This window comes from Diabrotica virgifera, chromosome 4 (genome assembly GCF_917563875.1).
Source record: "Diabrotica virgifera virgifera chromosome 4, PGI_DIABVI_V3a".
In the NCBI taxonomy this organism is placed as follows: domain Eukaryota; kingdom Metazoa; phylum Arthropoda; class Insecta; order Coleoptera; family Chrysomelidae; genus Diabrotica; species Diabrotica virgifera.
The window spans coordinates 48035310-48060997 of NC_065446.1; the positions used below are offsets into that span (position 1 = coordinate 48035310).

General features: G+C 34.3%; 1 protein-coding gene across 1 annotated transcript in view; it reads right to left on the reverse strand.

Annotated features, from left to right (window-relative positions):
• Positions 1-471: 471 nt before the first annotated feature.
• Positions 472-25688, reverse strand: part of LOC126883503 (tetratricopeptide repeat protein 8) — a 56892-nt gene continuing 31675 nt past the window's right edge. Inside the window, exons 5-6 of the mRNA XM_050649111.1 lie at positions 13876-14050; positions 472-7565 (exon numbers count right to left, since the gene is read on the reverse strand). Of these exons, the coding sequence (XP_050505068.1) occupies positions 7356-7565; positions 13876-14050 (385 nt within the window). The 3' untranslated portion in view covers positions 472-7355. The remainder of the gene's footprint in view (positions 7566-13875; positions 14051-25688) is intronic.

The window sequence follows — 25688 nt, forward strand, 5'->3', positions numbered from 1 at the left end:
TTTATTGGGTTTTATTTGTCTGTCTGCTGTTTAAATATCATATCAGCTAACGGACCGTTCAAGTATTACGTAACGCAGTTTGGGGGGGGGGGGGGTCAAAAATCTTCAAAAATTGCGTTACGCAATAGTTAAACTCACATAAGCGTGCGTTACGTAGGGGGGGATAAAAATCTTCAAAATCGCGTTACGTAATACTTGAACGCTCCCTAATACATTTCTATGTTTATTGAAATTTGTCAAAAAAAATTTTTGGACAAAGGCGTAGGCGGTCTCATTTAAAATTGAAAATAAACACGTTGCGTAATATTCAAACTTTTCAAACTGTTTGAAGGTGTTTGAATTCAAGTCAAACCTACACATATCGAAATCAAGTCAAGTCAAACTTTTTTATAAAAAAAGTTTGATTTTCAAGTCAAGTCAAGTTTGTTGAGTAAAATCAAACTAGTTTGACTTGATGCATCTCTAGAATCCACCAATCAGAGCGTTTCAAGAGCTTTAAGAAGTTATAGAGAAAGTGAGAAAGTGGAGGATACACAAGAAGACCAGTTTCAGAATGTCCCAGGTGCACAAACCCCGCAGATGAACGTTATTTGCATCTGCAGATTTTTCGTACACATAAGTGTCAATTCAGTGATAAATTCAGTGATAAAGATCATTCATAAACGCATATACCAAACACTTGATATGGATATTGAAGAAACCCAATTTGGATTCCGTAGAGGCGTAGGTACCCTTGAAGCTCTCTTTGCATTCAACGTACTAATCCAGAGATGTTTGGATGTGAACCAGGATATGTACGTCTGTTTCATAGATTACAACAAGGCTTTCGATAAAGTCCGCCACAAACAGCTAATGGACGTCCTCAAAGCAAAATTAGACAATTTGTTTTATTAACAATGTATTAAATAAACATCTACAAGCTACACTGATCACAAAAAGTATCGTATAATTTTTAAAACAGAAACAGAAACAATGACCTTCGAATTATAACAAATCTATATTATAAACAGCAAGCACACATACGCATTAATGAACACACATCAGAAGAGTTCGAAATTAAAAGAGGAGTGCGACAGGGGTGTGTATTGTCACCACTACTATTCAATGCATACTCTGAAGAAATTATGAAAAGAGCTTTTGAGGGAGAAACAGCAGGAATAAAGGTAAATGGAACGCCAATTAACAACATTAGATATGAGGACGATACTATCATAATAGCAGACAACCTTAAAGACCTCCAAAAGCTAAAAACAAGATAGTTGAGTATGGAGACGAATATGGATTTTCAATAAACATCAAGGAAACTAAATTTATGAGGATATCAAAAACCCAAAATTATGATGAAAGCCTAACAACTAAAGGTAAAACTTTAGAACAAGTTGAAAACTACAACTATCTTGGCACAATAATTAATCACACAAACAAGTACTCCAAAGAAATCAAAGTTCGAATAGAGAAAGCAAGAACAAACTTCAATAAAATGAGAAAGGTACTTTGTGCAAGAGAACTGAAATTAGACGTGAGAGTTAGGTTGGCAAGGTGTTATATTTTCTCTACCCTGCTTTACGGGATAGAAGCATGGACACAAAAGTTGGAAGCATTTGAACTGTGGGTGTATAGAAGAATCCTGAAGATATCATGGACCGAGCATATAACAAACAACGAAGTCATGAGAAGAGTCAACAAAAGACTGGAAATATTGGAAACCATCAAGACACGAAAGCTGCAATACCTGGGGAACGTTATGCGTAATGAGAGATACAACATACTTCAATTGATTATACAGGGAAAAATCCAGGACAAGAGAAGTGTAGGAAGGAGAAGAATCTCATGGTTGCGTAACTTGAGGGAATGGTACGGATGCACATCAACCGAACTATTCAGAGCAGCAGAATCTAAGATTAGAATATGCCAACAAATGATTGCCAACCTCCGTCGCGGAGATGGCACGTGAAGAAGAAGTGTCAATTCGGTTAGAAGCAGATTAAGAGAATTTGGAATCAGAGCCAGAATGCCTGGTACTCCTTCTCTGTTAACGAGGATACATCGTATGACACGATTAAGTTTTGCACCAGGACAAGTCGATTGGGATATTAACGACTGGGCTAATATTCTTTTTATTAATGAGCACAGATGTGAACTTTGTGGATCCGACAGTGCAAAGTGTTTGTCGGATCCACAAGACCACAAAGTGCAAATCTTGACTCATCAGTAAAAAGAATATTAGTCCAGTCGTTAATATCCCAATCGAAATGTTCTAGTGCAAAACCTCAACGTGTTATAAGGTGTGCACTCGTTAACAGTGGAGCAGTAGCAGGCATTCTGGCTCTGATTCCGAATTCCCTTAATCTGTTTTTAACCGAATTGGCACTTAATCGAACATTACGGGCTGTGGAAAGATCATTTCGCAGTTGTCTAGCTGTAACATAATGTCTACGCAAAGTCTGCAGATGTAAATAACGTTCAACTGCGGGAATTTAAACCTCAAACGTGGTCTGCAATAGATAAGGAAGGTAATTTAAAGACCGATACTGATGAAATATTGGAAACATGGAGAAACTACTGTGGCGAGCTGTATAAAAATAACGAGATATCAGCAGAAAATCAGTGGCCTTCTGACTACCCTAGCGAACCTACTGTCTTACTCGCTGAAGTCAAAGATGCAATTAAATCACTAAAGAGAAATAAATCCCCAGGCATTGATTCAATACCATGTGAAATACTACAGTTACTAGGTGACAAAGGATTACATATCATCCATTCTATCTGTGTCGCTGTTTGGAATTCAGGAAAATGGCCATCTGATTGGTGTACCTCAATTTATATCCCACTACACAAAAAAGGAACTACTACCAGATGTGAAAACTATCGCACACTGTCACTAATAATACATGCTAGTAAAATCTTGTTGCATATCATCAAAAACAGAAAAAAAACCTATCTACATTACCAAATACTTCAGGAACAATCGGGGTTTGTAAAGGGTAAAGGTACAAGGTAACAAATCCTGAACCTGAGACAACTCATTGAAAAGTCTAGAGAATTTCAAGTACCTATGATTATATGCTTCGTTGACTACCAAAAAGCATTTGATTGGTCAATTTTAATAGAAATGGGCGCACCAATGCACCTGGTGACACTTATTAAAAATCTGTACCAGTCTAATATAGCGACAGTACGACTAGATCAGAAGTTCTCAAACCAATTCAAGACCGAGAGAGGTGTAAGACAAGCATGCGTGTTGTCACCTGACTTATTTAACATTTATGGTGAACATGTCATGAGGATGGTCTTAGAAGGATGGGCCGGTGGAGTAACAGTAGCTGGTAGGAAAATCTCCAATTTAAGATTTGCTGATGACACTACAGATATAGCAGCAAATGAGCAAGAAATGGTTGATCTTCTGCGAAGAGTTGAGTACGAAAGCAATAAAGTTGATCTGAAAATCAATAAAGCTAAGACAAAAATAATGGTGGTCGACAGATTCGACACTATTCAACTGACTAACAGGTTACAGGAATACCAGATAGAAAAAACCTTTGTCTATCTCGGGTCTAGTATAACTAACGATGGTAACTGTGAAGCAGAAGTTCGGAGACGTATTGGTATGGCAAAAAATGCGATGAGTCGCCTAACTAAAATTTGGACAGATCTATCTCTCAAAATACCAAGATGAGACTGGTGAATGCCCTTGTATTCTCAATATTTCTATACGGATCAGATACTTGGACTCTTCGCGCATGCGAGCGCCAAAAATTGATGCCTTTGAGATGTGGTGCTGGAGAAGAATGCTACGCATACCTTGGATAGCTCATAGGACAAACGTTTCCATTCTAAACCATCTCAATAATAAAAAAAGGCTGTCCACAATATGTCTGCAACGAATTCTGCAATTCTTTGGTCACGTGGTTCGCAGAGGTGACGACAGTTTAGAGAGATTAATTGTTTCTGGAAACGTTCCGGGGAGAAGATCAAGAGGACGATCACCAACTAGATGGTCTGACCAAATAAAGTATTGAGCTGGAAACTCAGAAGAGCTGCGAAGCTCTTAGAGCAGCTGAAGATAGAGACCAATGGAGAAACATTGTTAGGAATATTGGAAGAAATCACGATCCTCAGTAATGGGGAAACGACAAGAGAGAGAGAGATAGAGAGAGAGAGAAAGAGAGAGAGAACGGGATTCGTGCACCTGGGAAGTCCTGCAACTGGTCTTCTTCTCATTCTTCTGTATCCTCCACTTTCTCTATACCTTCCTAAAGCTCTTGAATCGCTGGTTTGGTGGATTCCCATAATATCAGCAATATATTGCTTCGTCGTCCATCTCCATTTAAACCTAGAATTTGGGCTGCTTGTTCTAACGTTATTTATTTATTTATTATTTATTGACGGACCGAAGTCCATTAGTACATGATACAATTAAAATGTCACGAATTAGAAAAATAATTCAAAATAAGATCTAGTAGGTACAAAATTGGTAAATACATAACAAACAATAATAAAAAAATAAAATTACTTGCTCTAAATATCTAAAACGTTTTGAAATTGACAAATAAACTTATCTTAGAACAAGGACAATAACAGTAATTAACAAATCAGTCTTGAAATTAGAACATTAAGTTAAATATAAATGTAATTGTGTGGAAAACGCAGTAAAGTCGTTCATAATGAAATCAATATGCGGAGATAATGTGTTTGCTAATTTAATAGTTTTACAGAGATAGGAGCTTGAACCATAGTTTGTACGGTTAATCACTTCGTGGAAGGTGGTCACAGAACGGGTGGTTCTTGAAGGTACACGTAGACCAATTTTATTTAAGAGTGAGATACAGAATTTATGACCATGAATTAAGTTATATAAGAAGCAAAGATCTTTATGTTGACGACGACTCTTATATTACTCATTTTTTGTAAGAACGCACCTCCTCATTGAAAACTTAAGCAGACATAGTGCACAGATCAAATTCTCGAACACAAATGTCCAAAATAAATTTGTATTGTCCTGTAACAACGCGCAACGTTTTGTTTACTGTTTGTTTTTTCGGTAAAAGCACGCCTTCAACTTGAAATGCTATGGATTTGAAGACACACAAAGAAGCCGATAGACGAGTATTATAACTAAAGCTCGGATTTATAGGCAACAAAAATTGAAGAAAAAGCGCCTATATAGTCTAAGATTTTTATTAAAAAAGGCAGGAATATTAACATTTAGGCAAAATATAGGCAATAAAGGAATATAACTTATTATTTATAACCACTTAAAATTTTATCATTAATAGAAACAACTAAATGTTTTTCAATATTTTCGGTCTTAAAACTATGTCTTCGATCACTTAAAATTAATTTGTACATTGAAAACGAACGTTCGACATCGACAGATGCAATTGGAGCATATTTCAGAGCGGACAATAAATCTGGCATAATTTGTAATTCCTCGGAAAATGTCCCATTCAAAACTTTAGCAACATTAGATAAAAACGAAAAACCTTCATTCTTGTCGAAAACATATTTCATTTTTTTTTTAATTAATTGACCGTTACTTCCAGGTGCCGATTTAATTTTCGTCTTTAAATTATCTATTAATTTTACTGACTCACATAAATTTATCTCTTGTTTGTCTAATAAGGTAATTGTGGTAACTATTAATTTATAATTGTCATTGATATAAGTGAGTTCCTGTTTCAATTTGGGATTTTTTAATATTTTTTTTTGCTTCTCGAATGGCTTCGTAAATATCATCATCAAATTCTGACATAACTAATTCTATTTCATTGCAGTGTTCAAAGTAAAAAAAAACTGCTTCGAGCCAGGTTCCCCACCTTGTAATTACTGGTTTAGGTGGCAAAGGGACACCGGGAAGTCTTTCTTTATATATTTGTACCCTCAACGGAGCCTTTACAAAAACTTTTTTCATAAAATTTATAAAATTATTTACCAACGGAAACAGATTTCTTATTTCTTCAGCAATTCTATTTACCCCGTGGGCTATACAAGTGCAATGAATTAAATTAGGATAAAAAATCTTTAAATTAACAGCAGCTTTTAACATATTATATGCCGCAGCATCTGAAAGCATTAAAACTATTTTATTCACTGGTATAGGGTTGGGTAAAAAGAGGTTTGTTAAACTATCTTGTATAAATCGACTTATTGTTAAATTGTTTGTTTTTTCCAATTCTTTAACGGCAACTAAATAAGGTTTTCTCACAAAGTTTTCGTTCAAAATTCCAATCATTAAATTAGCTATATACCTGCCGCATACATCTGTCGTTTCATCCACGATAATATACAAAAACTTGCCCTCTAACTCCCGCTTAATTTTTGAAATACATTCCACATAACATTTTTCCACAGTATGTTTTCTCAATGTACTCTCGTTCGGTAAGGATTTATTAAGATATTTTTCGAAAAAGCATTTAAAACTAGGGTTATTAACTTTATATAGAGGAATGTTGGATGCAATCATCATCTGGCATAAATCAAATTTAAATGCGTCTTCCTCCTTTTTTTTTTTTAACTGCTTAAACTATCCCGCAGAGATATTTGGGCTAACTTAGAGGAATTTAATTTTTCCAAATTACGTTTATGAAGTGGGGTTCCACAATGCTGGTCAAGAAAGTACTTTTTTCTACTTGAAATCTGAGAATTTAAAAAAAATAATTAGAATTCTAAAACCGCTTTAGAATTTAGTTATGTTGTGGGACGAGAAAAAAAGAGAAAAAATAAAACTTACCGATTTGCCGCATGGTTTACAAAATGCTCCATCTCCTTCTAGAGAAAGTTCCGAATAAGGTGCGATCCATAGCCTTAATTTAGATTGTCATATTTTCACACAAATGTCTAAAACGTTTTAAAACGTGTTCTTTGCTTTTCGGTATACGCAACAAAACTAAACTAGGATATAGCAATTTGTGACTAAACTCTGATACAGTAACCGACTGTACAACTAATAATAAACTAATAAAGCTTAGGGATTTCCAAATAGTTAACCCTCAAGTCTCGATCAGGTACATTTTCCTAGAAATCTGTTATATAAACAAACCATTGATATTTTATTATTGACCCAAAATTTTATTATAGAATGGTTTAGTAAAAGAATAATATCATGGGTAGTACCATGAAATTTTAAAAAAGGCAAAAATAGGCGGAATTTACGAAAAAAGGCAAAAAGTGCAAAAAACAATTATAATAGGCAAAATAGGCAAAAAAAAGGCATTTTGCCTGTAATCCGAGCTTTAATTATAACATTCTGCTAAAAATTATTTTTCAACTTTTTTTTCTATTTCAAAAATTATGCGATACTTTTTGTGATTCGTGTATATCGAAAACTTAACAAAAAACTTCCGGTAAATTCAGCGTTACGCTTGTTGCAAGAAGTCGAGATTGACTTGTACCTCCATCAAATCTGGCTCCAATGTTTTAGCAGATGTCAGGTAAGCTTTCGCTAGATTTATTTTTCCCATTTTGTGATAGAGGACTGCCAAATTGTTGAAAGCGGGGGCATGCGTGGAATTCGAGCTTAAGCATAAATTTAAACACTGAACGGCCAGTTGCACATCGCCAGCTGCCTGAAAAATAAAACAAAATGCTGCTTATTTATTGGAGTCCTTTTGATATTTTTCACTGATATTGTCGCTAACCAGTGTCGTATCTTAAGGTCTTATAGTCTAAGATACGATATACCTAAGGTCGATTTGCACCGATCTGTTTAATGGATAAAAATTATGGGATATGTAATTTAGCATGTTAACAATTACAAAAAACAAGGGTTGCCCGATCTAATCTTGTTGAAGTTATACTTCTTTAGGCGCGATTGAGATTGAGGGTGAATTTATATTGATCTGCGCGCATGCGCACACCGACAGTTTGGTATTAGTCTTTATACGGGCTCTGATTGGGTGTTGAAATAATCTGTCAATAATTGTTCAATATGGAGGTTATCGGTAAACAAAAATGTTGTATAATATATTAGTTTTTATTGTTGTGAGGACAGAAATAAAATCAAATTTGTAATTATAGTGACTTTTTAAATAGTTTTTAAAAGCCACAGGTACGTAATTCTAAATGTTTCAGTTGTATTCCAATAAAAAATTATCTTCATACCTATTTGGAAAATGTAAAAAAAATAATGTACTTATGTACCTAGTACTTGCTATGCTATACCCCTAGTAGGCAATGCTTTAATTTACATAATCTGATTACGAACAAACTTTCTACAAATTTTCATCTAATGTATCGTTTTCTTACTCTATATATTGTTGTATTTTAATTCGACAAAACTCAAACTAATAAAAATTCATATAAACAAAATGTCAAAAAGTTGTTCAGTTTGTGTATATTCCCACATGACGTATACGCGAAGGTGGTGCAGTTTGAAATCAATTCGACTCTCGTACGGCGGGATACACGGGAAGTAGGTTCAAGCCCAATGCAAGTTATATCATTTTTTTTTATTTTTTTTTATAGATTTTATGATTGTAAGTATATTATTATATAATTTTTTTCAGAAAATACGTATTTAATTAAAATTTTTGGCAACAATTATTGTTCAGAAATTATTTGTGGCATTTTTCAATGTGTTTGTGTGTGTTTTATTCTTTTATTTTTTTAATTTTTGGTATTGTTTTAATAAAAATTTTTGGAAAGTAGTAGAGAAACTGTTTAAAGTATATTGATTTTGTTGAAATCATATAATAGAAGTATAACTTCTTACGTGCGTACAAAGTACACACATTCTTTTTTCTAACTACACATAGTTTCAAAAGTTATGCATCACCCCTCGCATTCACGATGTTTACGCTTTTATAAATCCGTATCTTTATCACATCTTTAATGGACCTTTTCTTATAAAAAATAGACCATTTTTAGTTTTTTATTTTATTTGATTACCCATTTAATTGACCTGGTTTTGCCAAGGTGTAAACATCTGAAGAATTTATTCTGGTGACATTTTCGAAAACGTGATTAAAAATAAATGAATTTCTGAGTTGAACCGTATAAGAATTATCGATTTAGTTGAAGAAGGCCATTTACAGCGGTTCGTAGCGGAAAGAGTGTTTCTCAGAGTGATGTCTCACGGATATGAAATAGGTTCCTGGAGACAAACTCGATACGGAATAGAGCTCGGTCTGGTAGACCCCGAGTTACCAATGATCGACAGAATAGATATATCAGAATTTCCATCTGTAGAAATTCTTCTGTGTCTGTACCAGCCCTCCAAAGAGAATTCAGGCATGCTACAGGAGTCAGAGTATCGTTGGCTACAATAAGAAGAAGAATTTTAGACTCAGGTTTGAGGAGTCGTCGACCAATAAGAGTTCCTCAGCTACAACCTAGACATATTTTGGACCACCTCCAGTGGGCTCGAGAACACATACAGCTCCCCCAACAATTTTTGAATTTTGCCCTTTTTTTTTAGACGAGACCAGAATCTGTTTAAATAGTGATAACCGGCGAATTCGTGTGTGGCTAGTTGCGCAGCTCTTGTTGGTTCTCGCCACACACAAATTCGCGGGTTATCACTATTTAAACAGATTCTGGTCTCGTCTAAAAAAAGGACAAAATTCCAAAACAGTTGGGGGAGCTCTATGTGTTCTTGAGCCCACTGGAGGAGGTCCAAAACATGTCTAGGTTGTAGCTGAGGAACCCTTATTGGTCGACGACTCCTCAAAGCTGAGTCTAAAATTCTTCTTCTTATTGTAGACAACGATACTCTGACTCCTGTAGCATGCCTGAATTCTCTTTGGAGGGCTGGTACAGACATCGAAGAATTTCTAGGGATGGAAATTCTGATATATCTATTCTGTCGATCATTGGCAACTCGGGGTCTACCAGACCGAGCTCTATTCCGTATCGAGTTTGTCTTCAGGAACCTATTTCATATCCGTGAGACATCACTCTGAGAAACATCCACTCTTTCCTCCTCGAACCGCTGTGAATGGCCTTCTTCAACTAAATCGATAATTTTTATAAGGTCCAACTCAAAAATTAAAGTAGAATTCATTTTTAATCACGTTTTAAAAACTTCACCAAAATTAATTTTTCAAATGTTTACACCTTGGCAAAACCAGGTCAATTAAATGGGTAATCCAATAAAATAAAAAACCAAAAATGGTATATTTTTTTATAAAAAAGGCCCATTAAATATGTGATAAAGATACGGCTTTATAAAAGCGTAAACATCGTGAATACGAGGGGTGATGCATGACTTTTGAAACTATGTGTATAATTAATTAATAATTAATAAATGACATTTTTTCATAAATTTTAAAAAACATTTTTAGACCCTGGCAGATATTATTTCAGATTCTTTAAGTTCATTAGGTCATTCTAAACAAAAAAGGTCTTTCGTATATTTTCTCTATAGTTGATCGTTTTCTAGTTATAAACAATTTAAAACTGAAAAAAGAACGAAAGATGAGGATTTTCAAGGCTCAAAAACATAAGTATAAAATATCATTTTTGAAATTACGAAGTACCTAAATTTAAGTTCAAATCTTATTCTATCAGTTCTTGAAGTCTTTTGGAGTTATTTCATTCTGAAATATTGTTTTTTAGTTGTTAATGCCCGTCTTCACATAACAAACCTTCCTCATTAACAATTTAAAAAATATGTTTTAGAATAAAACATGGCTAAAATTCTTATCGAGACCTGATAGAAAAAGTTTAAACTTGAATTTGTGTACTTGATGATTATAAAAGTGATATTTTTTACTTGTGTTTTTGAGCCTTGAAAATTGTCATCTTTCGTTCTTTTTTCAGTTTTAAATTGTTTATAACTCGAAAACGATCAACTTTAAAGAAAAATTACAAAAGACCTATGTTGTTTAGAATGATCCAAAAAATCTGAAATAATATCTGTCCGGGTCGATTTTTTTAATTCATAAAAAATGTTATTTTTTAATTATTAATTAATTATATTTAGAACAAGATTAGATCAGGCAACCCTTGTTTTTTGTAATTGTTAACATGCTAAAATACATATCCAATAATTTTTATCCATTAAACAGATAGGTGCAAATCGACATTATATCGGATCCTCTACTATTAGCAATACGCCAGTCAGTGAGAGCAAGAATAGGATATTACCTCCAAATTCTATCCTACTGCATGGAGTTCAATGAAATTTTGGGAATAACCTTTACTTATATCCTAATTTAATGTCTATCCCATACATACAGCGCGTATATTTTGGGGACGGTTTCCACGGTGAAAATTTTTTGGTCAAAATAATCACGTAAGTGGTTAGAGAACCTAATTCTAAGCAAAAACTGTGCTATCATTTTTTTTTTAAAACTCAATACTTTTAGAGTTATTCGTGGTTGAACATTGGCCATTTTCATTGAAAAATGACACCTTTTCGGATTTTTTTTTTGCGAATACCTTAAAAACTATGCATCTAACTAAAAAAAACTATATAAAACATTTCTGTAGCCTGTAATCAAACAAAGAGATTCGTTCCTTTATAAATCTTATAGTTATAATATAATACAAAAAGAGATATATGGTAGGTGAAAAGAGTTTGTTTTTTTGGTGCATGCTCAAATCGGTGTATTCAACTTAAAATGACAGAGAAACGGTCGATTTTAGGTGTATAATGCGACCAATACCTTTTGTAGTGCGTAAAAAGACCTTTAAAATGAGCAACATTAAATGTCGACTACATTCAAAATAAGCGAGATATACTGCAACAAAAATGGATGACTAATGTATTTTAAGAACAAATGAGAAATATATTTAACCCCTCATCCACCAGAATTTAAATGTATTGTTTTTCTTCTACAATACCTTTTATTATAGTGTTCTATGTTCTAAAAGTTCGACAGGTTTAAAATGAATGGTTTTGGAAAAAAATAAGATCAAATTATAGAGCGCATTTTTAAATTTTCTTAAAAATCTTCCTTTTTCTCCATGTAACTTGAAAATGATAAGAGATACAGTAATGATAAACAAAAACCAAATTTTTATCTAAAAAAAACCCTACATTTTTGTACAGTATCTTTTTTCGTATCTCTTATCATTTTCGAGGTACATGGAGAAAAAGTACTTTTCTATAATTTGATATAATTTTTTTCAAAAACCATTCATTTTAAACCCGTCCAACTTTTTTAACATATAAATAATACTATAATAAAATATATTGTAGAAGGAAAACGATGCATTTAAATTCTGGTGGATGAGGGGTTAAATTCTTCTCATTTTTTCTTAAAATACATTAGTCATCAATTTTTTTGCAGCATATCTCGCTTAGTTTAAATGTAATCCACATTTAATATTGCTCATTTTAAAGGTTTCTTGAAGCACTATAAAAGGTATTGGTGGCATTTTACACCCAAAAATCGACAGTTTCTCTGTTATTTCAAGTTAAATTCACTGATTTGAGCATGCACCCAAAAAACAAACTCTTTTTACCTACCATATCTCTTTTTGTACATATTATAACTAGAAGATTGATAAAGGAACTTATCTCTTTGTTTTTTTATAAGCTACAAAAATGTTTTACATAGTTTTTTTAGTTAGTTCCATAGTTTTTAAGATATTGGCAAAAAACCGTCCGAAAAGGTGTTAATTTTCAATGAAAATGGCCAATTTTTAACCACGAATAACTCAAAAAGTATTGAGTTTTCCAAAAAATTGTAAAACAGTTTTGCTTAGAATTAGGTTCTCTAGCTACTTCCGTGGATATTTTGACCAACAAATTTTCCACCTCCTTGAAGGGGTGGGAAGCGCCCCCAAAATAAAAGCGCCATAGTATATAGGGTAGACTTTGTTTCTTGAGCTAATCCCTACTTACTGTGAAAATATTAAGTAAATCGATGTAGTAGGATGGAATTCGGAGCCAAATACCCTCATTGACTGCCCTACAAATAATGGTGTATGTTTGAGGTATATAAGACAATCGTTGAAAGTATTCATATCAAGCCTTATTAAATCGCACATTTAACGAAGATATCACACTCTATCAAAGGGTTCAATCTTAAATAAATAATTCACCTATGATTATCCAAAACTTCCGCAAAAAACGAAGCCGAATAAGCACGTGAACAATTACAGACCTCTATAAAGCAGTTTACAAGGGGGTCAAAATATAGTGAACAACCCTGTACATTCATTGGGGCCGACCGACCGGCTCTGTCCCGTCATACAGCTGACCGACTATAATAACTTTTATTTATATTCAATTTACAATGTGTGTACTGATGACTAAGCAACTTTGACAAGCTGTCAGTACCACCTGTTCTACGTTTCGCTTGACCGACCGCAGTATGTTTCTCTACACAATCACAGTAGTCAACTGTAAAATAACTAGCTTTAGTAAATTGTGAGAAATTTTTCAGCGCTGCCTCTTGGACTATAAGGACTTGTAGGTCTTCTAGGTTGTCCGCAAATACTAATGTGTCATCTGCATGCCTGATGTTGTTTAGCCGGTAGATACGTACCCGTTTAGCAGAATACCTTTTCCAGTTTCATGCAAAGCTTCAATAAACATTTTCGATTTTCACATATTCGGTGTTTTCACCTTCAACTCTGAGGTTTGCAGTCTGATTCCAGTAAAGGTTTCTAATTATTTTCAACCCTTGGTTGTTAATTCCTGTTTCTTTTAGTATTTGCATCATCTTGGCGTACTGTACTCGAAACGCTTTCTCGTACTCAACACTCAACCAGACATGCGTAGGTACCTATAGTCTATACGTCGCAATTGACTTCACTACAACTCTGTAGTAAGACTTTTATTGAGAATAAAGTCTCTCTCGTACCAACAGCATTTATGAACCCCGTTCATGGGGTTGCTTGTCATGAACATGTCTAAATCATGATTATGAGTGAAGCAGATTAAAATTGAGCTATTAAAAGAGTTTTGTTTTCAATGATACTTACTATAGCTACGTGAGACAGGTTATACCATACTTCGGCCTTCACTTGAGGATCCGTGGCTAAATCTACCGCCCGTTGGAAATATGGTAAGGTGAAGTCTAGCTGTTGAGAATAGAGACAACACAATCCTAGATTATTATATAGTTCTGAAGAATGGGCCCCCATCGCAAGAGCCCTCCTAAAACATAACTGAAAATTACTAAAAGAATTCATTAAAAACTCCTTTCTCCCAATTCAATGACTATAATATATCATATTTTTAAGAGAATAAAAATTAGGTACATAACACTAACAAACTCTAATAAGTATTAGAGTTTGTAGGAAGATGGAAGGAAGCAGTTGCTAACAGAAAGAGAAATGCAAACAAAAGATAAATGAAAAAAAATATTATAAATTATGTAAAGTATGTCTACTTATGTTGGGAACATAATGGGAAACCTTTTTATTATCAACTTTACGAAAAAAAGTTATTCTCCATAAAAAGTTCTGCATGCAATTCCTCTGTTGAAAAGTTGAAAACAAAGATCTACCGTTAACTATTCTAAATGGGAAATAAGCCACAATTTACCTTATTTAAAGTTAAATTGTGGCTTATTTCCCATTTAGAATAGTGAATTGCAAAAATGCCACAAGGAAATAGCTTCAGAACAACATAAAGACCTACAGTGAATGTATCTTACTAATCACTACATATGGATTTGAACCATGGGTGTTAGACGAGAAGACAACAACTAAACTACAAGTATACCAGAGAGCTTTTAAGAATAACTTTAATAGATAGAAAAACTAACAAATGGATAAAGCAACGAACAAAAGTCGAAGATATAATAAAAAGATTATGTTCCTCTAAATAGAATTGGACCGGATATGTGGCATATACCAGAGAGCTTTTAAGAATAACTTTAATAGATAGAAAAACTAACAAATGGATAAAGCAACGAACAAAAGTCGAAGATATAATAAAAAGATTATGTTCCTCTAAATAGAATTGGACCGGATATGTGGCAAGAAGTCCGGATGGCAGGAGTGGAAATGTGGAGTGGCAATTACTAGATAGAGACCATGGTGAGAAAACGCATAATAAGACTGCAAAAAAGATGCTGGATGAAGAAGCGAGGAATTAAAAAAACTGCAGCACTAAATTGGTCCTTTGGTCATTGGAGAGAAATTAAAGAGACATATCGAAATAATAGAGATTCAAATAATTTAAGACTGTTCTTTAAGATACATAAGCTGCTTAAGAATTAGAATTTCAAAATCTTTGGACAATAACGCTGCTTAATAAAAGCTTTGATAATATTGGGGGATTTTAACGCTCGAATAGGCAACCAAGTAATACCTGGAATTAAACAAAAACATAAAGAGAATGTCAAAAACGAAAATGGAGAGCTGATGATAAACTTCTGCACGAATAACGAACTTCGAATAAACAACACCTTTTTTGACCACAAAGACCAACACAAATATACATTCAATAATACCCGTGGACAAAGATCTATGATAGATTATGTTGTAACTAACAGAGATATACTATCAAAAATAATTGACGTAAGATGCCTCAACTCAGCAGATGTAGGTAGTGACCACAGCCTAGTATTATGTAAAATTAGAATCACCATGAAATGCTTCACACCTAAGAGAGTGGCACCAACACAAACAAAAATCAAAGTCGAAGGACTAAGTACGGAATCCACGGAGTACTTATATAGAAAAAGAATATCAGAGAAGATTGCTGATAATGAAATACTAGAAAACGATAACATCAAGGAAACCTGGGAAAAACTCAAAAGTAACATAATTAACGCAGCAACAGAATCACTTGGAGAGAGGAAAGTAAAGAATACCAATATATCAAAAAAGAAAACCCCATGGTTTCGAGAGGAAGTGAAGATAAAATGTGAAGAAAAGAAGAAACCCTTTTTACAATACAGAACACAACAAACACAACCGGCATACAACCACTATAAAAGAATTAGAAACGAAACAAACACTTTAGTCAGACAAATAAAAAGAGAACACTGGGAGAGTTTCTCAAAAAAAATGGAACACGACTTCTACGGAACACAAAAGGAAATATGGAGAATGATCAGAGGACAAAGAGAAGAGATGAATGAACTAATAAAAACGAAACACATTCAGAAGGAAACTTGGGCAGACTATTTTCGATCCCTGTTTGCTAAAGATAACGATAACGAACCACCAACAACTGAAGTGACAACAAACGAAGAAATAAATATTGAAGAAGCAGAGGTAACGGAAGCATTAAGGAAATTAAAAAATAAAAAATCACCAGGAGAGGACAGAATATCGAATGAACTCCTAAAGTATGGAGGACAAGACCTGACCAAAGAATTATTAAAACTAATCCAAAAAATAATAGAACAAAACAGAATACCACAAGAATGGAGATCAAGCATCCTAATACCTCTCTTCAAAAAGGGAGAAAAATCGGAGCCCGAGAATTATAGAGGAATTAATTTATTAAACACAACACTAAAATTAACGACCAAAGTGATAACAAACAAACTGAATAAAATTATAACATTAGCAGAAGAACAACGAGGTTTTAGGTCGGGAAGATCATGCACCGACGCTATATTTATAATGAGGCAGATTCAGGAAAAATCGTTAGAATACAACAAACCGGCATACTTATGTTTCGTGGACCTTAAGAAGGCATTTGACAGGGTGAACTTAAAGGACGTACTTAAAGGACGTTATCCATTTATTGTACGCAAGAGAGGTACCTCTAGGAATAATTAAAACGATCGAAAATATCTACCAGAACAACACAATAAAAGTAAAAGTAGATGAAGAACTAACTGACCCAATTGAAGCTGGCAATGGGATAAGAAAGGGAGATTCCCTGAGTCCTCTGTTATTCAACCTGATCATGGACGAAATAATAAAAAAGTAAGAACAAAAAAAGGATACCAAATGGGAGAAAAACAACTTAAAATAATCTGCTATGCAGACGAGCGACGCAATACTAATCTCTCAAAGTGAAGATGATTTACAACGTATGCTGCACGAATTTAATATAACCGCTAGAAAATTTAACATGTTAATTTCCCCAAAAAAGACTAAATGCATGGTTATAACAGCAGATCTAATAAGGTGTAAATTAGAGCTGGTGGGTTAAATAATAGAACAAGTCATGGAGTTTAAATATTTAGACATCACACTATGTAGCTACGGAAAGCTCGAAACAGAAGTGGAAGAACAGGTGAATAAAGCAAACAGAGCCGTAGGTTGTCTGAATGAAACAATATGGAGAAATAAAACCATCGGAAAAGAAGTGAAAGGCTTACAAAACAGTTATCAGACCAATAATGGCATACGCGGCAGAAACACGACCTGATACAGAAAGGACAAAAAGAATGCTAAAAACAGCAGAGATGAAAACATTGCGAAAAATCGATGGTAAGACGATGTGGGATAGAGCTAGAAGTGCAGATATACGAAGGAGATGCTAGGTGGACAACATTACTAACTGGGTGAAAAGCAGAAGAGTAGAATGGAACGACCACATAAGCCGAATGACAACAAATAGAGTAGTAAGGACGGCGAGAGACGGTTCCCCAATGGGAAGACGATCAGTGGGAAGACCACGAAAAATATGGAATTACAACTTACTGGAGGCAGATTGAAAAACAGACAGAGTAATGTCTATATAAAAAGAAGAAGAAAGAAAATAAAAGCTTGGTCCTGCAAATGGTCATTGGTGCCATATCATAATGGTCAATGACCATTTGCATTCCATAAAGATATTAATTGAAAAATGCATCGAGTACAACGTACCACTGGTTCTTGTATTTTTGGATTAAGAGAAGACTTTTGATTCTGTAGAGTTTGAAACAGTACAGGAAGCCCTAAAGTAACGCCGAATAGACTACAGGTGCACGTCACTAATCCAAAAAACATATATAAATGAGAACGCTACATCAATTATACGACTACACGAAGACAGAAAAATTCAGCTTAGGTCGAGGAGTAAGACAAGAAAACAATATTTCCCCTAATAAAGATAAAGGCAGTTTTTGTTTTTATTTGATTCAGAGTTGGACCACCATCTCCATATAGCTATTTCAGCATCTATGCATCCGCAGTGAAGCTATGCAGTCACAACTCTGAAACAAATATCAACAACCCTGCCTATTTAAGGGAAACCATCGCGATGCAATGGGCGCGTTCACCAGATGCAAACGTTGGCAATCAGTTTGCGCTTTATGGTTCTGAACGACTTGCTAACGTCAAACATGTTTGGAAAGCGGTCGCCATTTTTGCAAACATAACATATGTAAGTTGAACTTTGCAAACGTGTTGAAATATGGCGGGAATTTAAATTGTATATATTGTAAAATATATTGATAAGGGTTTTATATATAAAATAAAGGCTACTGAAGACATTCTGCTACGTTATTATCTATTAAATAAATTTTCTTTTTTCCTTTAATAAAAAAAATAAATTCAAAAACGTATTTATTGAGAAAATTTATTTTAGGTTACGTTCAAACCAAGCAAGCAAAATGTCAAATTTTAACCTAAACAACCATCCGTTCAGTTCGCTGTCAACAAGTTTAGAATCAAAGCGCAAACATTTGTGAATGTGTTTGCATCTGGTGAACGCAGTCAATGATTCCACCTTTTGAGACGCAAAACAGCGACATCTCTCGTAATACGAGGAAGACGAAAATCCCTAGATACAAAGTTTGCTACTTTTATACAATTAGAAAAATTGAAATAAAAATAAAAAACAATATTTAAAATCCAAGACTTTTCGTTAAGAAACTGATTTCTGGCTGCATCCTGTATCTCCGGCTTTTACAATATATAAGCACAAGAGACGACGAATATAGTACTTGAAACTGTCTTTCGGTCCTTTTCCTAGACGAAAAAAGGGGGTAAATAAGTGGCCAAAGTGTCCTTTATTTGCTTTCTTCTATATTCGTCGTCTCTTGTGCTTATATATTGTAAAAGCCGGAGATACAGGATGCAGCCAGAAAGCAGTTTCTTAACGAAAAGTCTTGGATTTTAAATATTGTTTATTATTTATATTTCAATTATTCTAATTGTATAAAAGTAGCAAACTTTGTATCTACGGATTTCCCCTAAATTGTTCACGGCAGCTCTAGAGTCAATATTTAAGAACACTCAATGGCAAGATATGGGCATCTATATAGATGGAGAGAGATTAAATCATCTGAAGTTTACGGATGATGTTGTATTAATCGCAGATAACTTAAAAGATATAGTTTCTATGATACATTCGCTTAAAACTTTGTCTGAGAGAGCAGGATTAAAAATAAACTTTGAGAAAACTAAACTTATGACAAATCTCGTAATAAGTGGAAATATAACTATTGACAATAATACCATACAACAAACATACACTGCCTGGGCTAATTGCAGGGTGGATCGAGTAGCTCTGTGGTTAACACAGCCGGTCCCAAGCCCGGATAAAATGTGGAGGGTTGATTGGCAAGGTTAGCAACCTACCAATCGGAAAAACGAATACTGCTCAAAGAAACAATGTGAAGCCTCGGAACCGGACTGATCATATGAAGACGATCATGGCGAGAAATAAGGACAAAAGAAAAACATTAATGACAATTACCACATGGAACATCAGATCACTCAACACTAGAGATCAAGAAATCACCCAAGTATTAAAAGAAAAATAAATAGATATATGCGCTCTACAGGAAACAAAAAAGAAAGGAAAATGACAATCAAGATTAGGTGAATATACAGGGTGAGGCAGATAACTGGCCTATTAGAAATATCTCGAGAACTAAAGGCAACAATCATGAAAATTGGAATACAGGGGTTTTGAAGGATGATCTATTAAATGAAAATATTTTCATCTCTTTGCAACTTCCGGTTATACAGGAAGTTGCTTATAACTTCATTTTTTTAAATGGAATACCCTGTATATTTTTACATTTTTGGATTCTCTTCGATGTCTTCTTTCTTAAAATATGAGGATTTGTAATGTTGTACAGGGTATTTTAAAAGATAATTACGTTTTTTTATTAATTTCGTAGCAATATTCATACCCTGTAGAATTGTAGTAGTTTGACGACAACTAAAATTCTACTTACGTTCAAATGATTTTTAATATAGTCTTCTATTGTTAAGAATCATTAGTATAGCTAAATTTTTAATTTTAGTATACAGGGTTGGTCGAAACTCGGAATGAGTATTTTCTGAGTTTTCTTAAATGAAACACCCTGTATTTTAGTATTGTAATCAAATGATATTTTATGGTACTTTTTTATTTCTTAAGCATTCCCTATACCTAACTGCTTTAATTTGTGCTTAATTGTTAATCGCCCCAACAATCTTAACTACGTAGGTATTTTGATAGCTAAACCATTATTGGTAATTTTAAGGATCAGTCTGGATTAATATGTATTTATTTCTGAAAAATTATTTGTGATTAAATATTTTCACGGCCAACCTAATAAAATTTTACGTATTTTTTGTTGTAATTAATGTTTAGCTTGAATCACCAATAACTCACAAATTAAAGCAGTTAGGTATAGGGAATACTCATAAAATAAAAAAGTACTATGAAATATCATTTCATTGCAATACTAAAATATAGGGTGTTATATTTAAGAAAACTCAGAAAATATTCATTCCGAGTTTCGACCAACCCTGTATACTAAAATTTCAAAATTAGCTATACTAATGATTCTTAACAGTAATAAACTATATTAAAAATCACTTGAACGTAAGCAGAGTTTTTAATGTCAAACTATTACAATTCTACAGGGTGTGAATATTGCTACGAAATTAATAAAAAAACTTAAATATCTTTTAAAATACCCTGTATAATATACCAAAATCTCATATTTTAAGAAAGAAGATATTGAGGAGAATCCAAAAATGCAAAAATATACAGGGTGTCCCATTAAAAAAACCAAGTTATAAGCAACTTCCGGTATAAATGGAAGTTGCAAAGAGATGAAAATATTTTCATTTAATAGATCATCCCTCAAAACCCCTTTATTCCAATTTTCATGATTCTGTTGCCTTTAGTTCTCGAGATATTTCTAATAGGCCAGTTATCTGCCTCACCCTATATACTAATCTACAGTGGAGTAGCAAAAGAAAACAGGGCCAAAGAAGGTGTAGCATTACTAATACATCAAAAATACCAAAATCACATCAGAGTGTCAATATATATCGGAAAGAATTGTCACAGCAAAGATTAGAATGGAAAAGGAAGACCTGAACATCATCAGAGTATACGGCCCAGAAAATAACAAGCCTCACACAACAAGGGAAATCTTTTATGACGAATTACAACACGTAGTAGATCAAGTTAGAGGGAAGATGATAATACTGGGGGATATTAACGCTCGAATAGGTAACCAAGTAATACCCGGAATTAAGCAAAAACACAATGAAAATGTTCAAAACGAAAATGGAGGACTGATGATAAACTTCTGCACAAATAACGAACCTAGAATAAACAACACATTTTTTGACCACAAAGACCAACACAAATATACATTTAATAACACCCGTGGACAAAGATCTATGACAGATTATGTTGTAACCAACAGAGATATACATCCATCAAAAATAATCGACGTAAGATGCCTCAACTCAGCAGATGTAGGTAGCGACCATAGCCTAGTATTATGTAAAATAGGAATCATTATGAAATATTTCACAACTAAGAGGGCAGCACCAACACAAACAAAAATCAAAGTCGAAGGACTACATACGGAATCCACGGAATACTTCAATACTTATACAGGAAAAGAATATCAGAGAAGATTGCTGAGAATGGAATATTAGAAAACGATAACATCGATGAAAGCTGGCAAAAACTCAAAGATAACACAATCGACGCTGCAACAGAATCACTTGGAGAGATAAAAGTAACGAATACTCACATATTAAAGAAGAAAACCCCGTGGTTTAGAGAGGAAGTTAAGATAAAATGCGAAGAAAAGAAGAAAGCCTTTTTACAATACAGAACAAAACAAACACAACAGGTCTACAACCACTATACAAACAAATCAGAAATGAAACGAATACTTTAGTGAGTCAAATAAAAAGGGAGCACTGGCAGAGTTTCTCAAAACAGATGGACTTCTCAGAACACGACTTCTACGGAACACAAAAAGAAGTATGGAGAATGATCAGAGGGCAAAGAAAGGAGATGAACGAATTAATAAAAGCGAAACACATTCAGAAGGAAACATGGGCAGACTACTTCCGATCTCTATTTGCTAAAGGCGACGATAATGAACCACCAACACCTGAAGTTACGACAAACGAAGAAATAAACATCGAGGAGGGAGAGGTAAAGGAAGCATTAAGAAAATTAAAAAATAGAAAATCTCCAGGAGAGGACAGAATATCGAACGAACTCCTAAAGTACGGAGGACAAGATCTAACTAAACAACTATTAAAACTAATACAAAAAATAATAGAACAAAACAGAATACCCCAAGAATGGAGATCAAGCATCCTAATACCTCTCTTCAAAAAAGGAGACAAATCAGACCCGGAGAATTACAGAGGTATTAACTTATTAAACACAACATTAAAATTAACAACAAAAGTGATAACAAACAAATTGAAACAAATTATAACATTAGCAGAAGAACAACAAGGTTTTAGGTCGGGAAGGTCATGCACTGACGCTATATTTATAATGAGGCAAGTTCAAGAGAAATCGTTGGAATACAACAAACCGGCATATTTATGTGGACCTTAAGAAAGCATTTGACAGGGTCACATTAAAGGACGTTATCGACTTTTTATACTCGAGAGAGGTACCTCTGGGAATAATTAACACGATAGAAAACATCTACTAGAACAACACAATAAAAGTAAAAGTGGAAGATGAACTAACTGACCCAAATGAAGCCGGCAATGGGATAAGACAGGGGGATTCCTTGAGTCCTCTATTGTTCAACCTGATCATGGACGAAATAATAAAAAAAGTAAGAACTAAAAAAGGATACCAAATGGGAAAAAAACAACTTAAAATAATCTGCTATGCGGACGATGCAATACTAATCTCTCAAAGTGAAGATGATTTACAACGTATGCTGCACCAATTCAACATAATCGCCAGAAAATTTAGCATGTCAATTTCCTCAAAAAATACAAAATGCATGGTTATAACAGCAGATCCAATAAGATGTAAATTGGAGCTGGAAGGTCAGATAATAGAACAAGTGATGGAGTTTAAATACCTAGGCATCACACTATCTAGCTACGAAAGGCTCGAAACAGAAGTGGAAGATCAAGTGAATAGAGCAAACAGAGCCGCAGGTTGCCTGAATGATACAATATGGAGAAATAAAAATATCGGAAAAGAAATGAAAGGCAGAATTTACAAAACAATCATCAGACCAATAATGACATACGCGGCAGAAACACGACCCGACACAGAGAGGACAAAAATATTGCTCGAAACAGCAGAGATGAAAACCCTTCGAAAAATCGATGGTAAGACTCTACGAGACAGAGCTAGAAGTACAGATATACGACGGAGATGCAAGGTGGATAACATTAATAACTGAGTAAGAAACAGAAGAATAGAATGAAATGACCACATAAGCCGAATGACAAGAAATAGGGTAGTCAGGACAGCTAGAGACGGTTCCCCAATAAGAAGACGATCAGTGGGAAGACCACGAAAACGATGGAACGACAACTTATTAGAGGCACATTGAAAAACAGACAGTCATGTCTATACAAAAAGAAGAAGAAGAAGAACAAACAGACACTTTAAATATCTGGGACACTAGATCAAAATAAGCAGAGACAATCAAACACATAAAATACAGAGGCGAATAAGTCTTACATGGGCAGCATTCGACAAACTAAGCCATATTCTAAAAAGTTTAATTCCCATGTTTCTCAAGAGACTTTAACACTGACGCAAAAATCCGCAAATAAACTAAGAGTTACATAACGAGCCATGGAACGTGCAATTCTGAACGTAAGCCTTCAAAACCACATAACAAACCAACAAATCAGGGAAAGATCAGGAGTTCAAGACGTCATCGAAAGAGCTACGACGCTTAAGTGGAACTGGACAGAGCATTTAGCTAGAACACAAGATGGACGGTGGACAAGACGAATCATGAAATGGAGGCCCAGAAACTATAAATGAAGCCGAGGATGACCACCGACTAGATGGACCGAAGACATAAAAAGGGTAGCGGGAAACCCCCTACAAGCTGCCCAGTGTAGATAACACTGGAAAGAACTGAGGGAGGCCTATGTCTAGCAGTGGACGCGATTGGCTGATTGCATGATGAATAAAAGCTTAGAATCTTGAAACAGTGTTGCTGTGATCTGTCTGTCCAATGATAAAGTTTTTGTCATTGCTGAGTTTTGAATTAAGGTCTCAATCATGTGTGTAAAAAAATGAAAGAATAGTTGGATGAATGTACTAGTTATCATCATCATCATCATCATCAATTAGCGCTACAACCCTGGGTGGGTCCTGGCTGACTGTACAACTTTTTTCCAATTTGTTCGGTCTTCCATCAACCTAGGGTCAAATGGAATGTTCATTGTCCGGAGATCTGCTTAGATGTTATCTGTCCATCGCATTCTGGGACGTCCGAGTGGTCGTTTACCTGTAGGAATCTCCTCCCATACCAGTCTTATAAGTCTCTCGTTATAAAGTCTGTGCACGTGGCTTACCCAAGTCGCTGTGATTTAATTTCTTGGACAATATCGGTGTCATTGTAGAGTTCTTTTAATTCGAAGTTGGTTCTGATCCTATACTGGTTTGTGTTAATGTCGTGGTGAGGTCCGAAAATTTTTCTAAGTATGTTTCGTTCAAAGCGTCTGAGCTTTATTTCGTTTGCTTTGGTCATAAGTCAAGTCATAATCCATGTTCGGCATTCATATGTTAGTACAGGTCTGACGATGGATTTATAGATTTTGATCTTGGAACTTCTTGTAAGATTTTTTGATTTTATAAGCTTATCCAGTGCGAATAGACAACGATTTGCCGATTGGATTATGTTTTTTATTTCTTCAGTAACCTCGTTGTCAGCTGTGTTTACGGCCCCCAGATATTTAAAACGTTGTAGGTACTCTGCTGCTAAATGTACTAGTTAGTCACTGCCTGTTAATTTAATTATGCACAGAAGTATATACGCATTAATTAATTAAATAAAAACTTTCAGTCGGAGAATAAAGGAGAAACGATCCTAAATGGCATTCAACCAATCTACACCTACATACATATAGGACGATGTAGGTAATAAATAGGTACAGTGGAACTTGCTTATAGCGTCATTGAAGGGTCCAGTAAAAAAATGACGCTATATCAGAGTGACGTTATACAACAGGTAGAAAAAAATGAGATTTTACCGAGGGCAAAATTTTATTACAGCATTATTGCTGCATTTAGGATAAAAAATAAGAAATAAAACCTATTGTTAATATAAAACTTACATTTTCTGAAAAAGTTCTCTAATGCTGAAAAAAGTCAATTATTTTCTTCTGCACAACCCTTTCCGAAAAATAAAGTTTGCAAACCGGAAATCCATTGCACTTTATTCTTCATAAAATAAAAAAATGACAACCGTCTGTAAAATTTTATGACGCTATAGACGAGGGTTAGCTTAATTTTAGCCTATAAAACCGGGTTTTTAATAATGTTATCGAATAGGTTTTGGCCGGACCTATTAAAAATTGACGTTATAACCGAGATTACGTAATTACCGAGGCCGTAATATCCAAGTTCCACTGTATTACCTACGCTGGATAGGTATAGGTATTTTTTTGTAGATAATTATTTTGGTATATGTAAAGCA